This window comes from Micromesistius poutassou (assembly GCF_964030765.1).
Source record: "Micromesistius poutassou genome assembly, chromosome: 4".
Taxonomy (NCBI): domain Eukaryota; kingdom Metazoa; phylum Chordata; class Actinopteri; order Gadiformes; family Gadidae; genus Micromesistius; species Micromesistius poutassou.
In genome coordinates, this window is record NC_140274.1 from 12,034,122 (window position 1) to 12,057,064 (window position 22,943).

The following is a 22,943-nucleotide window of genomic DNA, read 5'->3' on the forward strand; positions in this document are numbered from 1 at the left end:
ATGTGTTGTGTAGTAGGCTAGCTCATTCTCCAATAAATAAATCAGCTGCACAAACAGCAAATTTGCATCTTAGAACTGATAACGATAACATTTGACATATGCACACTATGCAAACTATTATTGAAATAGGCATCATCCATCATTACATGCGCACAATTTGGTAGAGGATATGATCAGCCTATGTAAACCCAGTGCTACAGGCTAGTGTGGCCCATATTGTTACCCATCCAATCTGATCAAATAAACTATGTTTGTTGTTAACATTTGAATATATTTCTCCATTTATGTCCGTGTTCTGAAGAAATAAAGATATTGATATTATATTGAGATTAAGCTGGGAATTACGAAATATGAGCATTTAAGTAGCATTTCGATTTAGACTAGATTAGATTCAACTTTATAAGAATGCTATGAACATGATAGCAGCCATAGCATAATATAGTGTTGGCATATATATATATTGCAGCAGGCGTAAGTACAAGTTATGCTATTATTATACAAAATAAGGCAGAGGTACAAATTGAATATGGTGAATACACTGTGGGCTGTGCTACAAATCTGAATACACAATAGGTGAGGTATGTACAGTAATGTATGGACAGGGTAGTAATACCTCAGGTTTTTAGTCAAACTAATCAAATAATATTACTTTCAAATAATATTACTTTTTATTTATTTATTTTTAACTTATTTTAAATTATTCCAATATTGCCGGGTCTTGCACAGGTCTAACACAAAAAGCATCAACTACTACTACGTTTTTAAACAGACAACCGGAGGCTGCATAGGGCAATGCAAATCATTAGAATGTGTATCGGATGAGCATATTATTCTGTGGTCGGATGGGCATGTCTTCTTTCTTAGCATCCCTCCATCTCTCCCTTCCCTCTGGTGAATGGATCCCCATCCCCCACACAGGGACCGACTCTGAGTCTGTGTTCCCAGCGCCGCTACACACAGAGAAACACCACACTGCAACGTTGCCAGACACAAGAGATCCTACAGAGGAGAATACGCTTACATTGAGTTTTCTTTGTTCGACCGAGTGAATTTGGTAAGGATCAACCTGCTTATAGAGCGGAGAGGAATGTTTATACATCTGCGTGTTTGTCGGTGGTTTCCCTGTCTTTTTCTTATCCTTTTAATTGTCCTCCGTGGTTAGCTACACTGCTTAGCTAGCTGTCCAGCTATCGGGGAGCCCGAACCGAGTCGAACGGGTTTCTGTGGTTGTACATCACGCCCACTGGTCGCCATGGTTTAGTACGTGTTAGTCATTATGGTAACATATCTATGTGAAGCATGCTTGTATACAATAAGTTGCATTTTAGGCGTTGGATGAATTGTCGTGCTACCTCGCTAAGTGGCTAGCGCTGTGTGAGCAGCAGCGTGTGTTGAGGGATGCGGGGATGCTACAGCGGGCTAGGCTCTTGTCTTTCTTGCTAGCAGAAAACGTCTACGACACTATAATGTGACTTTCTAACATTTGCACATGGGGCGGTTGACAACAATGGCGCCAACGATGGCTTCGTCCAAAGTCCTTTGATGAATTAACATTTCACGGTCGTTGTGTAGAAATCGGTGGACATACAAAATGGTGTCGGAGGCTTGTGTTTGAGTGTAACCATTTTAGTCCATCCATGGCTGTTTTGGCGTTGCACACTAACGTTATCTTTGGACTGCAGAGCGGCGGCAATGCATGCTATTCTCCGATGGTTCTCAAGATGTATCTATACAATCTACACGCCTTCATCGGTTTTAAAAAGCTTGACCATTCTAGTTAACAAACTGTATACTCGTATGTAATCGTAGGATACAACATGCTTCCGTCACTTGCTGAAGTTGTGAATATTGCACAAATAATTGTACAGCGCATCATGATATGTCGACCATTGTGGCATCGACAGATATCATTGTTGGCACTAGTGGCCTGCCTTTTCCTCTTTTTATACCTTCCTTACGCATCACTGACAAGGCTTTGCGAGATTTAAAAAAAAATAACAAAAGGGCGTATTTTGTTTTTCTTGCCCAACTAAGGGTATACAAACGAATAGATTTAAGATGGTTATTTCGCCTTTTCAAGTGACTCTTAATCTAAGCGTTAATTATTTTTTGCTATAATCTTTGAAAATTGCAAAAAACCTTTTAAAATATATTGTCATTGTCATTGAACTAAATGAAAACACGAGTCCTTATCAAATATCGATATCATGTCTATCATATCTGTATCGCATAAGTAACAAGGTAACGGAGCTCAATTTCAAGTTGACACGATTTGTTGTATGTATGTTTTCATTAATTACACTGGACTTAATAGCCATGTGTGTATAGTATACAATGTATATGCATATGTGATCATGTATATTTGTTTTTTCTTTTCAAAAATAACGGGCCATCCCACCATTTCCAAGACCAGGCTTGGATACTTAATGAGTGTTTTGGTGCTTGTTTTGTATAATCACATGTTCATGAATTGGGGGTGGGGGGGGACGACGACAATGCAGCCATAAAACTGTCAGGCTGGAGAAAGCTGAAGTCACTTAATGTTAGAAGGGCCAGCCATTTTGATAACAGACTGCTGTCTTTCCAGCCCTCCATTCCCTGGTGGCATCAGACCACTTAATGAGTTTGTCATTGGCGATCAATGATCCAAATGGTCATAGATGGCGTCTTCCTGATACCCCCCACCCCCCAGGTCTAGCATGGTGAAATGTAGACTAGCAGGCTAACATAGTTAGGTGCTTAGGAGTTAACATTTATAACAGCTTAAGTATGCTGTTATTAATTAGTGTTTGTTTAGATATAACACTTCATTATTAACGATTGTTGTATATATGAAATGCAGTATATCCCTAAAACATGTTTGCTCAAAGCATAAATATGACAGATACTATGTTATAGGATGGATAATACTGTGGTGTGTGTGTGTGTGTGTGTGTGTGTGTGTGTGTGTGTGTGTGTGTGTGTGTGTGTGTGTGTGTGTGTGTGTGTGTGTGTGTGTGTGAGAGAGAGTGATTTGGGGAAATTTAATTATTTTGGTTGATAGTAGCAATTGGAAGATATTAACAAAAAAGCGATACATTATTAATTAAATCAAATTTAGTTAGACATAGGTTTTTGACTTCATGAATATTTATTTATGTTGTGCAATATTCTAGGGATGACCATTGGTGCACCCATGTAGCATAATTCATCCAAGTGCATCTAATTGGACCTGACAACCTTCTCAGCCCTTCTTTCTTCTCGCCCACTATACAGAGAAAGAGACACTGGTTGTGCAATTCACAACGAGTACAACACATATAGTTAATCATTATGTGTGTGTGTTATATTTGGTTGCATTGGACTTATTTTTGAGATGCTGGGTTGAATTTGGTTGCATTGGACTTATTTTTGAGGTACTGTTATGCTTAGTGCTGCTCATGTTGTAGAGTGAGTCATCACCTCCAGCATAACAGAACAGAGATCCATGTAATGTACGCAAAACTGATTGATCTTTTGGCTTGTTCTTGTATATGAGGCTTTGTGTGTGAAACGGGAGCATCAGTTTGTGTGGATGGTATCTCCTAATCAGCACAACTTGTTATGTTCAGCTCGCTGGTGGAGAGGTGACACAAGCACAAGAGAACAAAAGGTAGCAGTTGAGTGTATCCCTGCAGCTACCCAGAGTTCTGTATCAATGGGCATGTGTTTACCATTCTTCCACATCAGACGGCTGTCTCTTGATTTTCTACACGGTGCAGCCAAAGCTACGACCATGGGTCTTGTTAATTAGTCTTCTTATAAGGCACATGCAGTTGTTTCCTTATGTTTCTGCAGCTTTCTTTTAGCAAGGAAAAATTACTGGCCTCTCCTGTCAATATTACCTCAGGGTATTAATTGTGGGTTAAAGGCTCAACCACAGAGTCTGCAATCATTCAGCTGCCAGTCTTTGATTGTTTCTCTGCTCCAGGGCACCAGGCACTGCAGAAGGTAGCTATGTTGGTAGATAGAGATGTTTACTTACTTATATACAGTATGTGGGCATGGGTAAATACAAATAATATCAATTCCGAGATATCTGAAAATGGCAATGTGTTGTTAAATTTTCTAATTCTTCATTGAGCATCCTGAAGGTGAGTTTACTGGGTTAGTATTTGCTTTCTGTGATCCGCAGACGGCTTAGACTACCAAGCCAGAAGCAGATGATAATGTAATTGAGCCATTGGCCTTCCACAGGTAGCCTTTTAATCACAGTGCTGTAAAAAAGTGCCAAATGATCTGTTTGTAGGCAAACTACAATCTTGTTGTTTTGTTACTGGCACTTGTTAGGAATAAGTGACTAATCTGAACACATTGGAAAGCTTTTGAAGGTATTTCCAAGTGTATTCCCCCCTCATGTTCAGGAGCTAGTCTACTGTAACTCTGGGCTACTGTCAATGGAAGCCAGTAACGGAAAGCAAATGCTAACCCAGGGAACCCAGGGAACTGAATCTGGGTAAGACAGGAAATGCAAATGTAGGGATATATCGGCATATATGCCTTTAACCCCAAACAAGCTGCAAGAAAACTAGGCCCTGGGGGGTCAAGAAAACGTCAGCACCTGCAAGTCATTGTTGTTCTGGACGAAAAGAGAGGGAGTTGTTGCATGCTTTGGGTTGAATGAGCTTATTTAGCCTATCCAAAACAAGCAACCATTTTGGAAGTACAATTTTGACATATTTTATTTTTGGAATATATAGGGGCAGCTCATTATATTTGCACTCCCCTTCTCCTTGGCTGGAGCTGACATTTCTATCTAATCCATAATGCCTGATTTGACCTGTTTGCCCAGCCAATCATTTGGAAGGTCTTATAATTCGGTATGTCATTTAAAAGAACAATGGCCCTAATAAAATTTGCACTCAGGTTTGTGTGAGCCACCTCTAGAATACAAATATCTACTGCAATCCTTCCAGTGCTGCAGATGATACAACAGTGGCTCTGTAGCAGGAGGAAATTCCTTTGAAAAAAAACCATTCCCGTCAGGTCTTTATCGCGAACCACTGACCGCAACAGATCGTAAATTGAATTACGGCGATGAGTACGTATTGCCCAGAATCCTCCAGGGACATTAGAAAGAAAGAAAACGATTTATATTTACTGTCGCTCAGCATCAAATGGCCGCATAACCTCATAGGTGTGTCACCGTCACGATGCAGTGACTTTGTGAAGGAGAGCAAGCTAGCCGCCTCACTGAGGAGACGTGGCCCCTCAGTGCATCGCACTGTCCTATATCCAAAATTAACCTGGCAGTGCTTTGGCAGGTCTGCTTGGTGTGGAGCCTGAAGACTGCCCGGCCAGCCCTCCTCACATATCTACACGTGTGATCCATACATGCATGAAGTGTTGCACATGGCTGTGGCTCGGTTTTAGACGTATTGTTGATCTCCCCACACACGTTCAATTCAGTTAAAATGTTGGGCTTAATAGTGACTCCCTCGACTCAACTCTTTTTATAAGAAACACTTCCATGGAGTCTCAGTATTCGCTATTTACGCATCTCTTTAAAGTCATCCCTTCAGCGCCGCTCTCTTGTGACAGATGAGTGTTTTCATAAGTCTTTGTCTCCATCACGCAGGAAGTATTTTTATCCCGCAGTGTGCCTCGCCATGCCATCAAATGTCGTCTCTACCCCCCCCCCCCCACCCCCGACGCGTACAAAGAGAAAGAAAGAGGGAAATGTGTTCAGTGCATCCTAAGCCAGCGTGTGATAACGCCCACTGGTTTGATGCGTTGCCTAAAGACCAGCTGCCTGGTGAGGTATTATGCGGAGGAGAGGGCTATGCTAGGGGGTTGGAGAGGGACAGTTCCATTGTACATGGTTTCCAGTCCGGAGAGAGGGACAGTGTCGTAGTTGTCTACTATTCTTACCTGCCATTGAGTGTGGAAGATGGAATTGGAATAGACGCTAAGGCAAAAATGAGAATCTGCATTTAAACGAATGCACGTTGGGATTTGTTGCGTGTTAGTTATGGGTTGGCTTAGCCATGTTTGATATGGTCCTCGATGGGGTTTTGAGAGGAAGAATTTACACATTACTGTATAAACTTATTCAGCATTTACCAGAAATATAAGTTCATCAAATTCTTGGGTTAAGAATTGAGTGAATGTCAAAATAATTGTTGTTTTGTTGTTGTTGTTTCTAGATTACTCTACCGGAATCTGTACTCTTGCCCTATTCAAGGAATTTATTAAATTCCTTTAAAGGCTACTCTAATGCAGCCTTTTAAGTAAAGGGGAAAATCGCTTCATTTCATGATACGGCAATACTTTGTAGTCTAATGTCACATTAATAATATATCAATACATTGACCTGCTCTGCTTGGTAGACAGACAAAAATAAATTATCCCTGGAGAAAAGCCACGAGGCTGCATGTCTGTGACGTTCGGGCGTTCATCATTTTTGTGTTCCATTTGTGCACCTTAAAGCATTCCTCAAGCACCTAAAAATTGATTGTAAACATGGTTTTATTTGTCATTGTGCCTCGTGTGTGTGTGTGTGTGTGTGTGTGTGTGAAGTCCTCACACGCAGAGACCAATTTAGGGTGATTGTCCTCTGGGGAGAGGTCTTTACAATGAGGCCTAGTGGTCGTTTGAAAGGAGAGGCTTATGTTTAGAATGGCTCCTTTTTGGGAGGAAAAGAGAGCTCAAACTACCTCATCAACATCTCTCTGGGAGAAACAAAACAAAGGGAATTGCATTTGTGCACATTTACACACACACACACACACACACACACACACACACACACACACACACACACACACACACACACACACACACACACACACACACACACTCTTCTTGTTCCTTGTCCTCCTGATTCAGTGATTGAGGCCCAGCTGAGCGAGGGTCGTGTGTTTAACCCTGGGGGCTGGCAGAGCCACCTGTCCATGCTGTAATGACTGGGCCCAATCACTGACTGTTGGGGAAGGAAGGAGAGTGAAAGGACATGACTGCAACAGACAATCCTCTGAACGTCCAAACATATTTTTCAGTTTTGTATCTATTTTATCATTGGCTGTTCATATTTGTATAGTTTTTTTTATATTTTATAACAGCAACATAATCTATTGCCAAAAGTTTTCACCATTTAGATTGAGATCTCATTTGTTGCCCGTTTATAATGGAGTCCATTCATCATTCAGCCACTGGACAATGGCAAGCCACACAAAAGACACACTTAGAGTTTTGCTGTGTTTATATATATATATATATATATATATATATATAGTGTGTGTGCACTCGATAACTTGCAATATAATGCAACAAATATTCAGCATAATGGCCCTAGTAATGTTATTCTGTTACTCTATTTTGTCTCAACATAAGCTGCCATAGGCCATTACAGCAATAAAGGGGTGAATTCAAATGAAGTTAGTTCCATTTAAAGAAGGCATAGAAAATACTGTAGTTTCAAACTTTGTATGGAGCATGGTGCTCATAGCCGTTTTTTCTGTTTCCGACGATAATGAGTGCTGGCTCAGTCGGGGTGGCGATCGGGGTTTAAGTCGCCTCAGATTGTCATGTAGTTTGACGTGTGATTTTGACACCCCCCTAGAGTTGGTAGGGCAGAGATGTTTTCTAACCGTTTTGATATTATGAGGCCCGACTCGGCATAGAGTGTGATTTGGTTCAAACATCTGCTGCCGCCCTAGTGGTGTCCATAGACATCGTGGTACCAATTATTACATGGTCTATCCATTTATTGTCACGGTTCTTGTATATTCCGTGATTTTCTGGTGCTGCAGCTTTGGTTTGAATCTATTGAGAACCATGCCACACTAACTTTTAGTAGATGTGGCATTATGAAATGAAAGGCCCTGAAATTGATAAAACTAATTTATTGAACTATTTACTCATTTATGGTTTTATATTTATATTCTAAATATATATATTTATATGTTAACCGCCTCATTCATTTCATAGCCATATTTATTTGACTTCAATGGCATTCCATACTGTCTGGATTTGCGGTCACCTAATACACCTCTAGCGGTTCTCCTTCTCAGACACATCCATACACACGGGCACTTAGCCTATGGCTTCTCCCGGGTCTCTGTGTCTCTTCATCCATCAGCTTTGTCACTGCGCTTCTACATCTGGCCGGGAGCAGGGGGCTGTGTTTTTGGGTCCTACTCACATTGATTTGTGCGTGACCCCATCATATCGCTGTGTCCACGGCTCACTGTGGGCCGGTATCTTTCCCCGTTGATGTTCCTTTTCTAATTTCTGTCACTCCGTTCGCTAGGTGTGTTGTGCTTTCCCATTGGCTGTTTGACGTCAATGTTTGCTTCGCTGTGTTTGCGCTTTATCTATTCACATACCACCACCATCACACTCACACACAGTCTACACGCAGACGCATCAGTGGCACACACTATCTTTATTGTATTTTTCATACTCAAGAATCACATTCAAATGTTGTCCACAAATTGTTAATTGTCTTTTGAAAGTTGTTATAAAGGCAGACAATACACACACAGGCACACATACACTGTGGGGGGGGGGGTGTCATTTCGAGTCCTTTGTACACAAGAATTAATTGCGAGAGCTCGCACCTGTTCTATGGCTCTGGGTTCTCCATTAATTGAGCAAAACATGCCTCTCAGCTCTCCCACTATGTCACTCGGACCTGCTGTGTCTTTCACCGTCTCTAACCATTTCCCCGCAGTGCTGCTTGGCTTTGCTGTATTTATTATTATGATTTTCTTTGTTTGTTTTACTTTCATTTTCCCTTTGCTGTGTTCGTTGTAATCATGACCTCTCGCTGTTTTAATTTCAGATTTGCATATCCACTTCCACCCCCTTATTTGCATACAGCAAGAATGGCGAGCGGGCATCCCACAGACAAATTCAGTTTCATGTATCAACCAGACACGCACAAGAGGTACGGGGCACTCATCCACACGCAAACACTCGCACACATGAGCATAAACAAACACACACACAATGAAAGGTAAGTTTAGATGGAAATGTGCATGGGGTGCTTTGTATCCCATAATGATCCAGTGGGGAAATGGCCTTGTGAGGCCATTCTGCCAAATGGCTGTTGAGTCTAAGTTGGTGTACATTTGTTGTCACAGTTGTGATTTTATTTATCATTAAAACATTTCCCATTTAGAAACTTAGCTTGCTTTCCCATTCTAACCAAATGTGCATACTAAAAAAGGTGTCTGTTTGCAGGTAAACCATTTAAATTCTGCATTATTTTGGCACGACAAGACCAGTATTTGCTAATCAAGTTTAATCCAGTATTAAATGTTTTTTGATCTCGGCAAAAAGTTGTAGGGTGAATGTGGATTCTACCACATTCACCCTACAACATTAAAGTAAAATTAAGCTCTCAACCTCATTAGCAGCATTGTGCGACTAAATGCATGCAGTGCCAGCCTTTTGCTTCCCTGTTCTACTCCTGGCTTGAAAAGTTAAGAGTGGTCTGAATCATTTGGGTGAAAGAAAAATGACCAGCAACAGATTTGGTCTTCACTAGATCAATTCATCTCCAGATGTGTGTAACAACTCCTCATTATGTTGCAGATTTATGTTTATAGACCTATAATATTTGGTTTTGTTATGATAAATCAAGTTTATGTGCATAGGCTGGTTTACCTTTTGGATCTAGAAACGAGCAAGCACAGTGGTCAGGGCCAGTCTCCTTGTTGTATTTAGTAGCAGTTGTCTGCACTAAAACAAATATTTGGAACAAAGGGATATCTGTAAAATAGCAATACAGTGTATAATAAAGTAGGGTCCTAACAGTGAATAAATGACCTTAACAAACAACTTGCGAGTGTTGCAACTCAGCAAGCGTCGCATACAAAACCAGAGGACTACTGTGCCACAAGTTTTCTGAGGCTGGCGAAGTGTTTTGCATCCTTAATCATCAGCAGTTGGCAAAACAGTGGTCTAGCCCTGGTCCAGCCCTGTTTTTATGATTGAAGGTGTTCAGGAATATGTTGTTTTCGTCCTCAGAGACTTGTGCACAGCAACACTTTCTTGTGGCAAAGTGATTTACAAAGTACACGGTCTTATGTTTTTTATGCTAGATTATTTTTAGTTTGGCTGGGCAATTTGGTCAGACATGCTTCAAACATGATGGGTAAAGAAGATAATGTGAGCAGGTTTCACTAGTATAACCCAACGAGTCTTGCGTTGACCCAATATGATCCTATAGCCTGTTGGGTGGTTAACTGTAACAAATTTCATTTTTTAACATTCAAAGATGATATTTTGTGAGGTGTGCTTACATAAATCTATTAAAATAACCCTTTGAATACAACTCTTACCTCACGGTCAGTGTACTTAAGGTGCGTTAAAAGTACCTCCAAATCATGCTGGAACCCTACGGACACCAGCATTTTAGTGGTCGCAATGCTGCATCACAGTGTAGCTCTGAGTTTTTACATTCTTAGGAGATACGAATACATGTTATGCATATGAACGTGTGCACCTCGATAATTATCCATAAAGATTCTATACTTCTATTCCTCCATCTTCATACTCTGCTTACCCTCATCTCTCTCTCTCTCTCTCTCTCTCTCTCTCTCTCTCTCTCTCTCTCTCTCTCTCTCTCTCTCTCTCTCTCTCTCTCTCTCTCTCTCTCTCTCTCTCTCTCTCTCTCTCTCTCTCTCTCTCTCTCTCAGTAAGAACAGGTTAGCTGCGGGTATGAATCCAGTCTACAGTCCTGTACAGCCCGGCGCTCCCTATGGAAACCCTAAGAACATGGCGTTCGCAGGTACTGACCACAACCATGCATGACTCCTGACCCTGCTGCTGTGATGTAATGTGCTTTGTTATTTCCTGGTGCAAAGGCTAGATCTAGTTTATAAAGGAGGTTAAAAGGGGTGTCTGGTCTGTGAGCCAGCTTTGATCCATCAGATGGGTAGGTGGGAAGGAAACTTGACAACAAAGCTGTGGTTTCCCACTTCTGTTTAATTTGAAGAGGAAATTAATCTGATTTATTTTTGTATTTTCTTCAGTCAATTAAAGGGTGTAGGCGGTGTGGTGAGAAATGTCTCCACTCCAAGTTCAAGACGTCACACAAGCATGTACAGTCACGATAAACGCATCAATCAATTAATGTAGCTAGTTACTAGAATCGAGTGCAAACAAAAATCCTGTGCAACAGTTGTAGTGGGTAGTTTGCGGTAAGTACATTGGAACACAGAGATAGACAAGGTACTAACCAGAGGATCCTTCAGCAAGACATGGCACAGTGGTGAATAATGACTACTCTGGGGGCAGATTAACATGTCGTTGGGAAGTGTAAAATAAGCTTTAATTTAACACTTTCTCGCCCAGACGGCGTTGGTCAGCAAGTTTGAAGGTTTCCACCCCAGACGCCTTAAGATGTGTAGGGGCAGACTCCAGAAGGAGGGAGGCCCGTGATTACAGGCCGGCAACCTGTCAGGGCAGTCCACCAATTATAGCAGGACTTCAGCCTTCAGTTTCTCCTCACACACACACACACACACACACACACACACACACACACACACACACACACACACACACACACACACACACACACACACACACACACACACACACACACACACACACACACACACACACACACACACACACACACACACACACACACACACAGCCTTTCTCTCCTGCAGGTCTGCCTCTCTTCACTCCCCCCTCCCCCCTCCCCTTGTCTGGCACGATTCTGCTTTGTTTGCTTTGTTTGGGATTAATGGAGTGCAAGTATGTGCGCGCACTTGCCTGCACCTCGCGAGTGTGCCGTTATTGTTCCCCGGTTGGTTCCCTCTTCTGCGCCACATTGGCAGGTAGCCCTGGAGCCCTAGGTGCCAGGAGGATTTCAACAGACATAGTGTTTCATTAGTTTGAATGTGTGCCCTCTTTCATCGTGCTCAAAAGCTGAACGGCATATGCATACATATGTGTGTGTGTGTGTGTGTGTGTGTGTGTGTGTGTGTGTGTGTGTGTGTGTGTGTGTGTGTGTGTGTGTGTGTGTGTGTGTGTGTGTGTGTGTGTGTGTGTGTGTGTGTGTGTGTGTGTGCAGGCTGTGTCTCCCTTCTTTTGTTTGTGTCGGGTGCCTTTGTCCGTTCCTGTGGCGCTCACTCTCCCCCGCTCCTCTCTGTGTTTCTCATAAAGGTTATCCAGGAGGATATCCTGCCGCTGCCCCGACCTACACACCTAACCTCTATCAAACGGGCAGTCCTGGGTATCCACCAGGTAAAGCACCCCAACACAGCGCGCATCCCACATAGTTTGAATTGAATTATGAACCCTGACAACCAATCATTTACTGATAAGGTATCACATGTTATAAGGACAGATCGGTCCTCAGTTTAAACGTAATTCAAATGTAGGCCTAAAAAACAACGTTTGACTTGCCTGTAAAGGGTTAAAACAAGGTGACAGAATTAATAGTATTTTTAAAAGACTGGAATATGTGGCATTTTAAGCTTCTTATAAGATTGCCTTGGAACTAATATGTCGGTTTTGTTGCTTTATTTATTTAAAAAATTGTATGTCGTATCAGTAGCAAGACATGTTTGGCCACAGGCTATATGCAGGGAATGGATCACATAGTTTGTAAACATGAATTACAAATGGGAGCCCTGCCTGCAGGCCATTGGTGACGTTGAATGGGAACCTAGCTCTCTAGCAGCTGCTGTTGGGGCTCTCTGTCTAGCCTCCACAGGAGAATGCGATGCCAGTTGCCTGTTTTGATAATGGCTGTTTCTATGTATATCTGCTTGGCAGTTTAGGGGGCTTGCAGGCCCAAAGCTCAGGCTCAGGCCCAGCTCAGGCTCAGCTCAGGCCCAAATGGAGGCTTTATTTAATCGAATGGGTTCAGAAAATTTCATTTTTTATGAATAACTCATTTGTATTTATGATTCTGGATCCACACAATTCTGCATGATTTTGATAGGATATGAAATACGATAACTAGGATAGTAAATGGGATAACCAAATAAATCGTTCATAAATTCTACGTAATACATTTCACTTCTACATACTTTACTTGGTGAAATCCTTTCCTTTGAGGGCAGTCGCTACCCGCCATGGTGATGCGACAAAAATAATTCAATAATTCTTAAATCGGCCCGGTAAAAACCAAGGGTCTATTGGAACCATCGATCAGCGCGTCCTTCCCACTTCATCCACTCTGTGTTTCGATTGGTCTCTCTCTCTCTCTCTGTCTCTCTCTGTCTCTGTCTCTCTCTCTCTCTGTGTGTGTCTCTCGAACATTCTGTTAAGTGCTACATGTATTATGAATTCAAATACATTGTGTGGCCGGGCCTGGACTCAATCCGCCATGAACGCGAGAGTTAAGTTATTCTATGTCGGGACTCCTTAAGAACACTTTGGATAGAAAATAACTGTTTTTCAATCGTTGTGTTTTGCCTTTGTGCAATTGTCCCAAAGCATTGTCCTCCTATTCCTGCTTACATGTTGGAGCGCGGAATGTGTATGTGAGAGAATGTAGCAGACAGTGACACACCAGAGGCTCCACCATCTCTTTGTTCCCTTGTCCTTGTGAGAGAGAGAGAGAGAGAGAGAGAGAGAGAGGGAGAGCGCGTTCATAAGCTCCCCAGCATTACTAGCTAGCAGCATGTTTGACCTTCAGGCTCCCCCAAGTGGCTGTTGGGTAGTACTACAACAATGGAGTCACCTCTGTAGTCTAAAATGGATGCACCCCACTGGCTGGTAACAAACTGCTCTGGGGTTTATCAAATGTTTTTCTTTGTGTTAGCATAGCTTTTAAGCTTTTTTTTTTTTTTTTGATGGGATGCTGTGTGGTACAGCCGGCCAGGAACAATGCACATCCTTTGTGTCTCTTATTTCATATTTTAGGCATTTGTTTTCTTTGAAAGTCTAGCCCAAGCATTGTTCATTTCAGGCTTGGTTGTAGAGATGGCGGAATAAGGCATCTATGTTTTAAGGCTTTTTTAAGTCGTCTGATTTTAAGCTATCCTGACATCTAGTGGTTGAATATGACCACTGGTTAAACCCCTACAGTTGCTGTCTACTCAAGCCTTTTGCAATGGTTACAGGGGACTGATTTGTCAATTCTCCAAAACTATTATGAAACAAGCCTACAAAATTTTGGAAAGTCACATGAACAATGATGTAATATCCATGTAAGAAAATGTGTATTGCAATTCTGTCTGATGAATTGCTCCAGTCATAAAGGCACTATGTCTGCAGTGATAATTCAATTGTGACTAGATCACAAACTATAACTATAGCCATTCAGCCGGTTGTTTGATTAATGTCAGTCCTCGAATACCACACCTCTCTCTGTAACGTCCCCGTCTCACACACCAAGACTCTTGTGTCCTTTCGCACCAACGTGAACTCCTCCGCTCTGCCCTCCCCTCCAGGATACACCGCCGCAGGCACCCCGTACAAAGTGCCTCCCAACCAGACGAACGGGGCTCCCCCGCCCTACACCCCCTCCCCGTCCCCCTACCAGACGGCCATGTACCCCATCCGCAGTGCCTACCCCCAGCAGAACCTCTACACTCAGGTAGGACCACCCCCCCCCCCCCCCCCCCCAGTCGGTCCATTCCAACACCGCTGCTGCTTTCATTGTGGATGATGTGTGAGCTGTGGCGTCCCCATGCAAGCACTGGCAGAAAGTTAAATGACCATCATTATTTCAAGTGATAAATAAATAGCGGGCTGCGTGGAACAAACTTATGGTTTTCTTGTTGTTTTCCTTTTTAATACGGGCACAAAGTATGTTTTTCAACTGCAAAAGGTGTGTGTGTGTGTGTGTGTGTGTGTGTGTGTGTGTGTGTGTGTGTGTGTGTGTGTGTGTGTGTGTGTGTGTGTGTGTGTGTGTGTGTGTGTGTGTGTGGCGATGCACAGATGGTTCGATCGGCCCTTGCTTTGAATCCACACTTATCGATCCTAAGTCGTGGGGTGTGGGCGCCCTCTCTGCCGCCCCGCTCCCTCCGGTCGCCACATTCTAACCCTGTGCCTTCCTCGGCCCACCAGGGGGCGTACTACACCCAGCCGGTCTACGCCGCCCAGCCCCATGTGATCCACCACACCACGGTGGTACAGCCCAACAGCATCCCCTCCGCTCTCTACCCCGCACCCGTGCCTGCCCAGCGGCACAACAACGGCATGGCGGCCATGGGCATGGTCGCCGGGACAACCATGGCTATGAGCGCAGGTAAGGAGAATCAGGAACCACCGTTGAGAGTTTTTGGTTCCGTTTTTTGGCAGTGGGGATGACGACCAATTTCGTTACAGCAGCGGTCAACGCTTTTTGTCTGGTTTGAGAAGTGCAGAATCCCAGCCACTTGGGAGTTCTATGTGTGCGCAAGCAAATGACTCGTCCTTCCTTATGACAATGTCATGTGATTCAGCCTTCTTCTCAGTGTCTCTGACGGTGTCCCCTGAACCCCTTGTGCAGGCACCCTGCTGACCACACCACAGCACCCTCCCCTTGGAGCACACCCGGTCTCCGTGCCAACCTACCGACCCCAGGGGACACCTGGCTACAGCTACGTGCCACCCCACTGGTAGAGCCTGCCCATCATGTGAGTGACGGAACCGTTTGGCAGATTAGAATTCAGTCCTGCATCTTCTTTTGCATTTAAGTTGAATGCACGATTCTCTTCTTCATTAATCGTATTTCAAATAACACAGCAGAATTCTGGGTAAAAACAGAATTCTGCAGGCACGTTCTTTGCTAGCTCGTCATCAGGCTGGGTAAGAACAGTTTCTAAAAAAAAAGAAGTATAGTGGAGGGGAAATGCATCGAACCATCGTTCCGAATAGATTCAAATTGAAAACTACATTTCACACACTTAAACCTGACAGATGAATGCCATATGTAACCAGTTACACTCAATTGATGGTTCTTAGACCATATAGATAACAGTGTTTCCCACACATAGGCCAATGTGTGGCGCTGCGCCACAGATTGAACAACGAGCTCCACAAATTGATTCCGCTTTTCTTATTTATTTTTACTTGAACGCGATTTTTAAATATAACTCCGCCAGCCCGTAATCGCGCCCCTGTAATGCTGCCAGTCCGACATGTTCCCATTCCGACAGTCCTGTGCGCGTATGCAAATTAGCCATGTGCGCCAAACAGAAGGGCCCTATCTTGCGCCCGGCGCAATTGACTTTCTACACCGACGCATGTGTTGTTGCTAGTTTGCACCCGGCGTAAAGCTGATTTCCCCCCACAGCAACCAGGCACCACTACACTTGAATGTTAAATATTATGTCAAAGATTATTCATACGTGTGAAACTGCATAGAAATAGCGTGTGGATTATAATAATAATAATAATACATTTTATTTAAAGCACTTTTCTAAATACTCAAAGACACTTTACAATACATCATAAAAGCAGTAAAAACAACATCAAATGGTAAAAAAAAAGAAAACACTATTGTGGAAAAAAAAAATTCCCTGCATGAATGAACATGAATGAAGTATAGTAGGCTATGCCTGTGTTAAAATAATAATAATAACAATAATACATTCGAGGAAAGTATATTCCAGGCTTCCAAAACAAAATCTAGTTTTAGGGTAAATGATTGGTTAAATGATTTGGGAAAGAACAGCTGATACAGCGGTAAGTTGTACTTTTAAATCAATGCATCTGCAAACACCGTACAGCAAACACATGTTCTTGACCCAGACATCGTGTACAAGCCCATTACTTTTAGGATTGATGAGTATTTGATCGTGAGAAAACATAGTTTTACCGCGAGTGAGTATTTAATAGAATGAATGAATGTGGGTGATGCTTGGTGCGCGTGTGTGTGCGCGCCCATCTGTCTAAACACACGCAAATTAAACACGTAAGTGTATGAGAAGGAAATCGAGTCAGTCAACCTGCGATAAGCAGCTGATTCTGAACGGACTCGTCTTTGAGATGGACGTGTTCTAACGCATTTTTAATCAATGAAATGTTAACACAACAGTATATATCTGACCATTTAATTTTCGAAATTTTAGGTGAAGCCGAGCTTCCCTTGCAGTAGAGAAGTCGCCACTACGAAAGAATGCAATGTATCCAACTAGCGGGATCTAAACAAACTAAGCTCCAGCGAATTACTACAATGCAGAAGTAGTGGAGAATGGCGAAACACAGCAACTCTAGCCTACTCTCAACCAAAATAAAAATAAAAATAATTGCCGCCCGGTGCAGCAGTGTGAACTGCCTAGTTTTTAGGACGTCTCAGCCCGTCTCGTCGCAAGGAGTCGTAAGGAGTTGCGAGTTGCAAGCAGTTGCGTCGCGAATCTTTGGTCTGAACTGGGCTTTAGCATTATAAGCAGTGGCGGTTTTAGGCACGGGCGAAAAACGAGACACACGAGAAAGAAAATGATCCACATTTTCTATTATCGATAATACCCCCCCCCCCCCCCCCCCCGTCAACAACTCCGCCACACATTGCTACCTGGTCTGTGGGAAACACTGAGATAAGCTATAGATCCGATAGCCTATATCTTCTAGTATGACTATTTCAATTACATTAGGCTTTTAAAGGCTATTAGAGAAAAAAAAAAAATATATATATATACATTGGATTATATTTGACTAATCTAATCTAATGAGCTACAAATATAAATGTTTCGATTTCTAAAACTAGCTGTGCATGTTAACTCCTGCTGAGTTTTAAAGTACAAATGAATAGGAGAATCCGCTGTCCAGCGGCGTAGGGTAAAAACTAAAATGCTGAAATAATGGAGCTAAGAGGGGGGTTCACCAGTCCAGTACAAGTAGTTAACACCCCTACACCCGCAGCTTAGTCTGCTTTGCGGACATTAGCGTAAAAAAATAAATAAGGAATCTCAACAGGCAGGGATGACGCTCACACCCACTCTCAGCGGTGAACATAATCCTCTACATCGGTACCTGGTAGGTCTCTGCTAAATTGAATGGAGGTGCTAAATTGAATTTGTTCTGATGCTGAAATGCATCATTCATGTATTGAACATTTCTGATCAGTCAAACCCTTCTACATTGTCTTTATTGATGGATGTTATCGTGGTCAGAATATTTGAACAATATTTGATCAGACTACAGCGTAGTCTGAGAGACTGAGAGACCGGCCGCTGTCTGACTTTAGAGCTGGTTTACATTAATTAGCATACGATTTATTGTATTTGACTATATGCTACTATATTAGACTAAAGGTATCCTATATTTTGTGTCAAATTGAATGTAGATGTACGGCATGCATATTGTGAAAAGCTCATTTGTTTGTAGAGGCGTGGGCCATTTAACAGAGGCGCGGTGCCTATAGACAGCTGGGGGAAACCCTGATAAGATGCAGTCCAAATTGACTTCTCCTTTTCTGAACAGCTATATCTAATATTGGTAGCTTGAAATTATGTTTTCGTGCCAGCCCTACCGTCTGGATACCTCTTTTTCTGAGTCTAAACAATCTATCAGCGGTGTAAAAAAAAACGCATTGTAAATTTTGATATTTAGGTATGTGCCTGTATGATGGTGTTGGGCTTGCTGTTTGCTTTGTTCCTGCATTAAATCCAAATCTCCCATTGTTCCCTCTTTTTCTGTCAGATCTGGAGTCCGCCATCGTATGCAACTGCTCACATCTGTCATGGGCTCTCAACAGGTACCATGGAAACTCGGCACCTGTCTGCAAGAACAAAACTAAAGTGCAACAGCCACTTTACACTTAATGTTATTATTATGCGACATTCTGTAATGTTTTTACAAAAGCTGCTTTTATTTTGTTATTTCTTCTGTCTATTTGCCAACCAGTCATTATTTTTTTATTTTACTTTTCTTTCCTAGTATTTCATTTCATTTTTTTTTTTTTTTTTCTCACTTGTGTCTGCGATTGGAACTCCAGAAGGACTCTTGACCAATCATGGGTGTTCGTCGCTGCCGTTTCTGTCTTGTGCTACTGTGTGTGGCTCTGCCCCCTTTGCTCAGTTGACTGGACTTTCATTGGGCACATCATTCGTGGTCATTATCCAATTACCAGTCTCTACCACAAGCCGCAATTATGCTCTCCATCAACTTATGCTGCCAAATTTTCTAACAACTAGATATCAGCACAGGGTTTTAACAAAATTAGGATTTTTTTGTTTTTATTTTTCTGCTGTTTGTATTCCTCGTTCTTAACTATGCCCAATGGCCTTTGCTTAGTTGATTCCCCTTTTACTTAGTTGACCCCCCCCCCCCCCCCCCCTCCCAACCCATTGCAATGTTTGACTTGGTCTGTCAAGTCTCAGTCGTGCTCCACTCGTCTGCTACTAGGGCTGTCCTCCAGCTTCTGTCTGTCCGTCCGTCTGTCTGTCTGTCCACCCTATGTTCATATCGACCGGTCCTCCTCTGCACGTGTGTGTGTAAGACCGCTTGGCCACTGCTACCGATCCCCCCCCCCCCCCCGCGCCCACCATGTATGTTCCCATTTGTTCACCAGAGCACACACTCTCATAGTGCGTACTAAACACATCCACACTATGCAGGCTAGGATGTGGTGACGCTGCACCCTAACAGACTGGGTCTGCTCACGGCAGCTCATCACGTGGCCAACGTACGCCTGTTTTAATTCTCAAATGTGAAAACGATGTACAACAATCATGTCAAACAACACATTCACACGTGCACTGTACGTGTGCATGCACGCACACGACACACGCTCACACTCGCACAGGGGCTCCTGTGGCGTTTTCCCAAACACACTAGCACTTGTTTTCTAATCATGTTGTTACCGAACAACAACAACGCGCGCACACACACAAACAACGACTACACCACACACGGGGGGGGGGGCAGCATTGGAACCAGAGGTGTGGGGGGCGCCACGGGGGGAGGGTCCCGGGCTGCGCATCGCTGGAGGAACAACCGCGGACAGGATGCAGGGTTTGAGGGGCTGCCGCAACGCATGCCGGCCTCTGTGACCCAACCCTCTAGCTAGGTGTGGGTGGGGGGGTGGGGTGGGGGTGGGGGGGGGCGGGTGTGGGTTCGGTCTTGGGTATAGTGTGTTTTTTTTTCTCTCAAGATCATTAAAGAAAAGAAGAACAAAAAAAAATGACATCTTAAAAGGCTAGATAATGTGCAGGGGGTGGGGTGCAGGTTGGTCTAACTGGAGCATTTACAGCGTGAGTACGTAGATGAAGTGGTTTGATATTGCAATAATATAGTAATAATAATTAGAGGGAGCGCCTCCATCTCTTTCCGCACAGTCCTTATTTTATGAGCGTTTTTGAATTGATTTATAAAATGGCTTGTTCTAGAAAATCTCAAAATGACAGATGGCCCGACTCTGTGCAGCCTATGTTAAATAAATATGGCAGTGAGTGCCCAATGAGATGAGGACTCATCAGGCATTTGGATATGAAATAGGGAGGAAAGATTGAACAAAACATTGCAACAAAAAAACTCTTTAATTATAAAATGCTAAGTAACAGGTACCTAGGCTTTTAGAAGGGTGAAAGAGGCAATTTATATCCTAATTAAATTGAGAAAAAAAATATGCATAATGTTGAGTATTTGGTGAGGTATTCTTAGTCTTTGACACTTATAGGATTATACTCAGCAAAGCGTATTGCATGGCACTGCTGTTTGATGTAAACGCATCATAATGTTTGAGGAGGAACTACAGGAAAATCACTATAGACTATGATTGAGCGCCGCTAGGTGTTTGGACCGGGATTGCGTAAAATGTACACGCCGCATAAAACTAAAAACTGAACACTGAACTATGGTAACACTAAATCTAATTACATTTAAAAGGATGGATAGACATACTTTGAATTTTCCTCAGATAGCAGTGTCATGTTACTTTTTCATAAAGAATTATTTAATCAACAACTTCTGTCAGTATTTTTAAGTCCTACGTTTTGGTTTTTGCTGATTTATTTTCCCTCAGTGGTCAATTGAGCATAATGGGTATGCATACTATTCAGGTGTAGTTCACTATAGCATTGGATCTCTTAAGGAAAAAAAAATGCAGTATATTTATACAGCGAGTGGTACAGTAATGTGTTTCTAGCTAAGCATGGTTGCGTCACTGTGGCAGCTACTGTAACTGCTTATTTTATTTTTCTATTTTGGTTTTATTATTTACCTCTGTGTCACTGGCCACTCCACACCTGTTGTGGGGGAGGGGGTTGAAGCTAGGTCTCTACATTTCAAGGTTGTCACTTACAGAAGTAAATCACTTCATGTGCTGGCATGGGTCCGCGGTTTTTCAAAAAGGAGCAGCGTTTCTGCTTGGGCCAACAGCCCAGACAGGGCTTCTCTGGTTGTCCATGTCGTCGAGTCCCCGGGCTTATTTTTTGACTTCTTCAGCCTGAATACACTGAGCCGGAGGCGGCGGAGGAGGCAGAGCGTAAATCACAGAAGATAAAATAGATAGAACCGGCATTACTTCTTACTTTAACACGAGTGCAGCCGTTCTGACGGCTTCACCAAGGATTAGGAGAAGTGGCCTCTGCTATCCATTTTTGTTTTTATTCTGTCTTTTAGCAAATGAAACCTCAAATGTCTGCCCCCTTCCCTGTGCGTCCTTCACTCTGTGCCATATTTCAACCAAAATGTTGAATAGCAATCGATATTCCTCGTTCTGTCTGGCTTTCTGTGATTGTGATAACTGGTCGCTGTCCTGGTTCCTTATGTGTTTTTACTGGATTTGAACTGTTCGCCTGCCCCTTGTTGTACTGATTATCCCTTGTTGTTAATGGATACCTCGAATCCAATCCCATTTTGCATTCCATTCTACCCACAACATGTTTTTTTGGAACACGTGGCATTCTCGTATGCCACCCCCTTTATTTTTCATACCCTCTCATTTTGTAGCGTTTTTCCCCTTTTATAAAAGGCCAGCCCTAACCGCCAACATTGGATATGTGAAAACAAGCCAATCGATAATTTTGATAGAAATTATGAAGCAGATTCAAGCACTAGATGGCACCACTACTATGTTTGTTAATCCTGTAAGCCTCTGTGTTTCGTGGTTACTGAACCAACTGCCAGAAAAACGCTACAGCATTGTCAATTAAAAATGTCCTCAATAAATGACTAATAAATGGTAGATGCCAACATAGCCATTTTTGGGGATACAGCATGTTTCCTCTATTGTCTTAAAATGGGTATAGCCGTTTGAATACATTTGCAATCGGATATCCAACAAATAGAGGAATTCATGTCAGTTCTTGGAACTCCTACAGTTTTTCTTTGGTTTTCAACTAGACAAACTGGAATGCCGACAGGACTCAAAAGGATTTGCATTTGAGATAGGTGGTCAGAACCACCTATCTCAAATGTCCCCTTTGCACTGTGGTCCCCTTCTCTTTTATTTTATGTCTTTCCATTTGCACTTATGGAGGGTGGACGATTCACTACTTTGATATGTTTCGGGTGTGGGAAACATGCAAAGTTGTCTGTATCATTGGCAAGTTATAATGAACTTTTCTTTTAGCAACTCTCCATGCATCATTCCATCGTTAGTGACATTTCCGAACATTCAGAGGTTGTTACCTTAATGGCATTCCCCCTCTCCGTTGGGTGTATTGAAATGATTTGAGTCTTGTTTCTTCACTTGTGGCAGTGAGGTCACACCTCCATGGATTCACAACATTGAACCTTCCCTAAACCCCCCCCCCCCCTCTCTATTCCTGTTCATACCTGCTTCTGTTTTGCCTTGCTGTTTTTCAATCATGAATAGGAATCTAAACACTCCCATCAAAAGTGAACAGTAGGCTCCTTAATGTCTTTGGTGTTCTGCTGCAGCTGTCTTCTGGTTTGGGTTTTATTTTGTTTCAATATTTGTTTTCGAGTTCTCTGCTCTTTAGTCTAATTTGACACTAAATGTGATGCAAAAAGTGGAAATTCCTTGTCTTCCAAAACAAAAAAAAGAGTACTTGTATCCACTCTGGATCGAGTATTAGGAACAAACCCTCCCACCCCAACCCCTGTCCCCATCCTCC

The 22,943-nt window shown here is 42.7% G+C and overlaps 1 protein-coding gene across 2 annotated transcripts in view; it reads left to right on the plus strand.

The window, feature by feature from the left end:
• The first annotated feature begins 944 nt into the window (after positions 1-944).
• fam168a (family with sequence similarity 168 member A) overlaps positions 945-22,943 on the plus strand; it is a 22,348-nt gene continuing 349 nt past the window's right edge. The window contains exons 1-8 of one of the 2 annotated variants that reach the window (XM_084466765.1): positions 945-1,054; positions 8,804-8,908; positions 10,665-10,756; positions 12,145-12,225; positions 14,385-14,530; positions 15,004-15,184; positions 15,428-15,554; positions 18,562-22,943. The exon at positions 18,562-22,943 is cut by the window's right edge and continues 349 nt beyond it. In XM_084466765.1, coding sequence (XP_084322891.1) covers positions 8,847-8,908; positions 10,665-10,756; positions 12,145-12,225; positions 14,385-14,530; positions 15,004-15,184; positions 15,428-15,540 — 675 coding nt within the window. In that variant the 5' untranslated portion in view covers positions 945-1,054; positions 8,804-8,846 and the 3' untranslated portion in view covers positions 15,541-15,554; positions 18,562-22,943. The remainder of the gene's footprint in view (positions 1,055-8,803; positions 8,909-10,664; positions 10,757-12,144; positions 12,226-14,384; positions 14,531-15,003; positions 15,185-15,427; positions 15,555-18,561) is intronic. The other variant, XM_084466766.1, reaches the window with a different exon arrangement.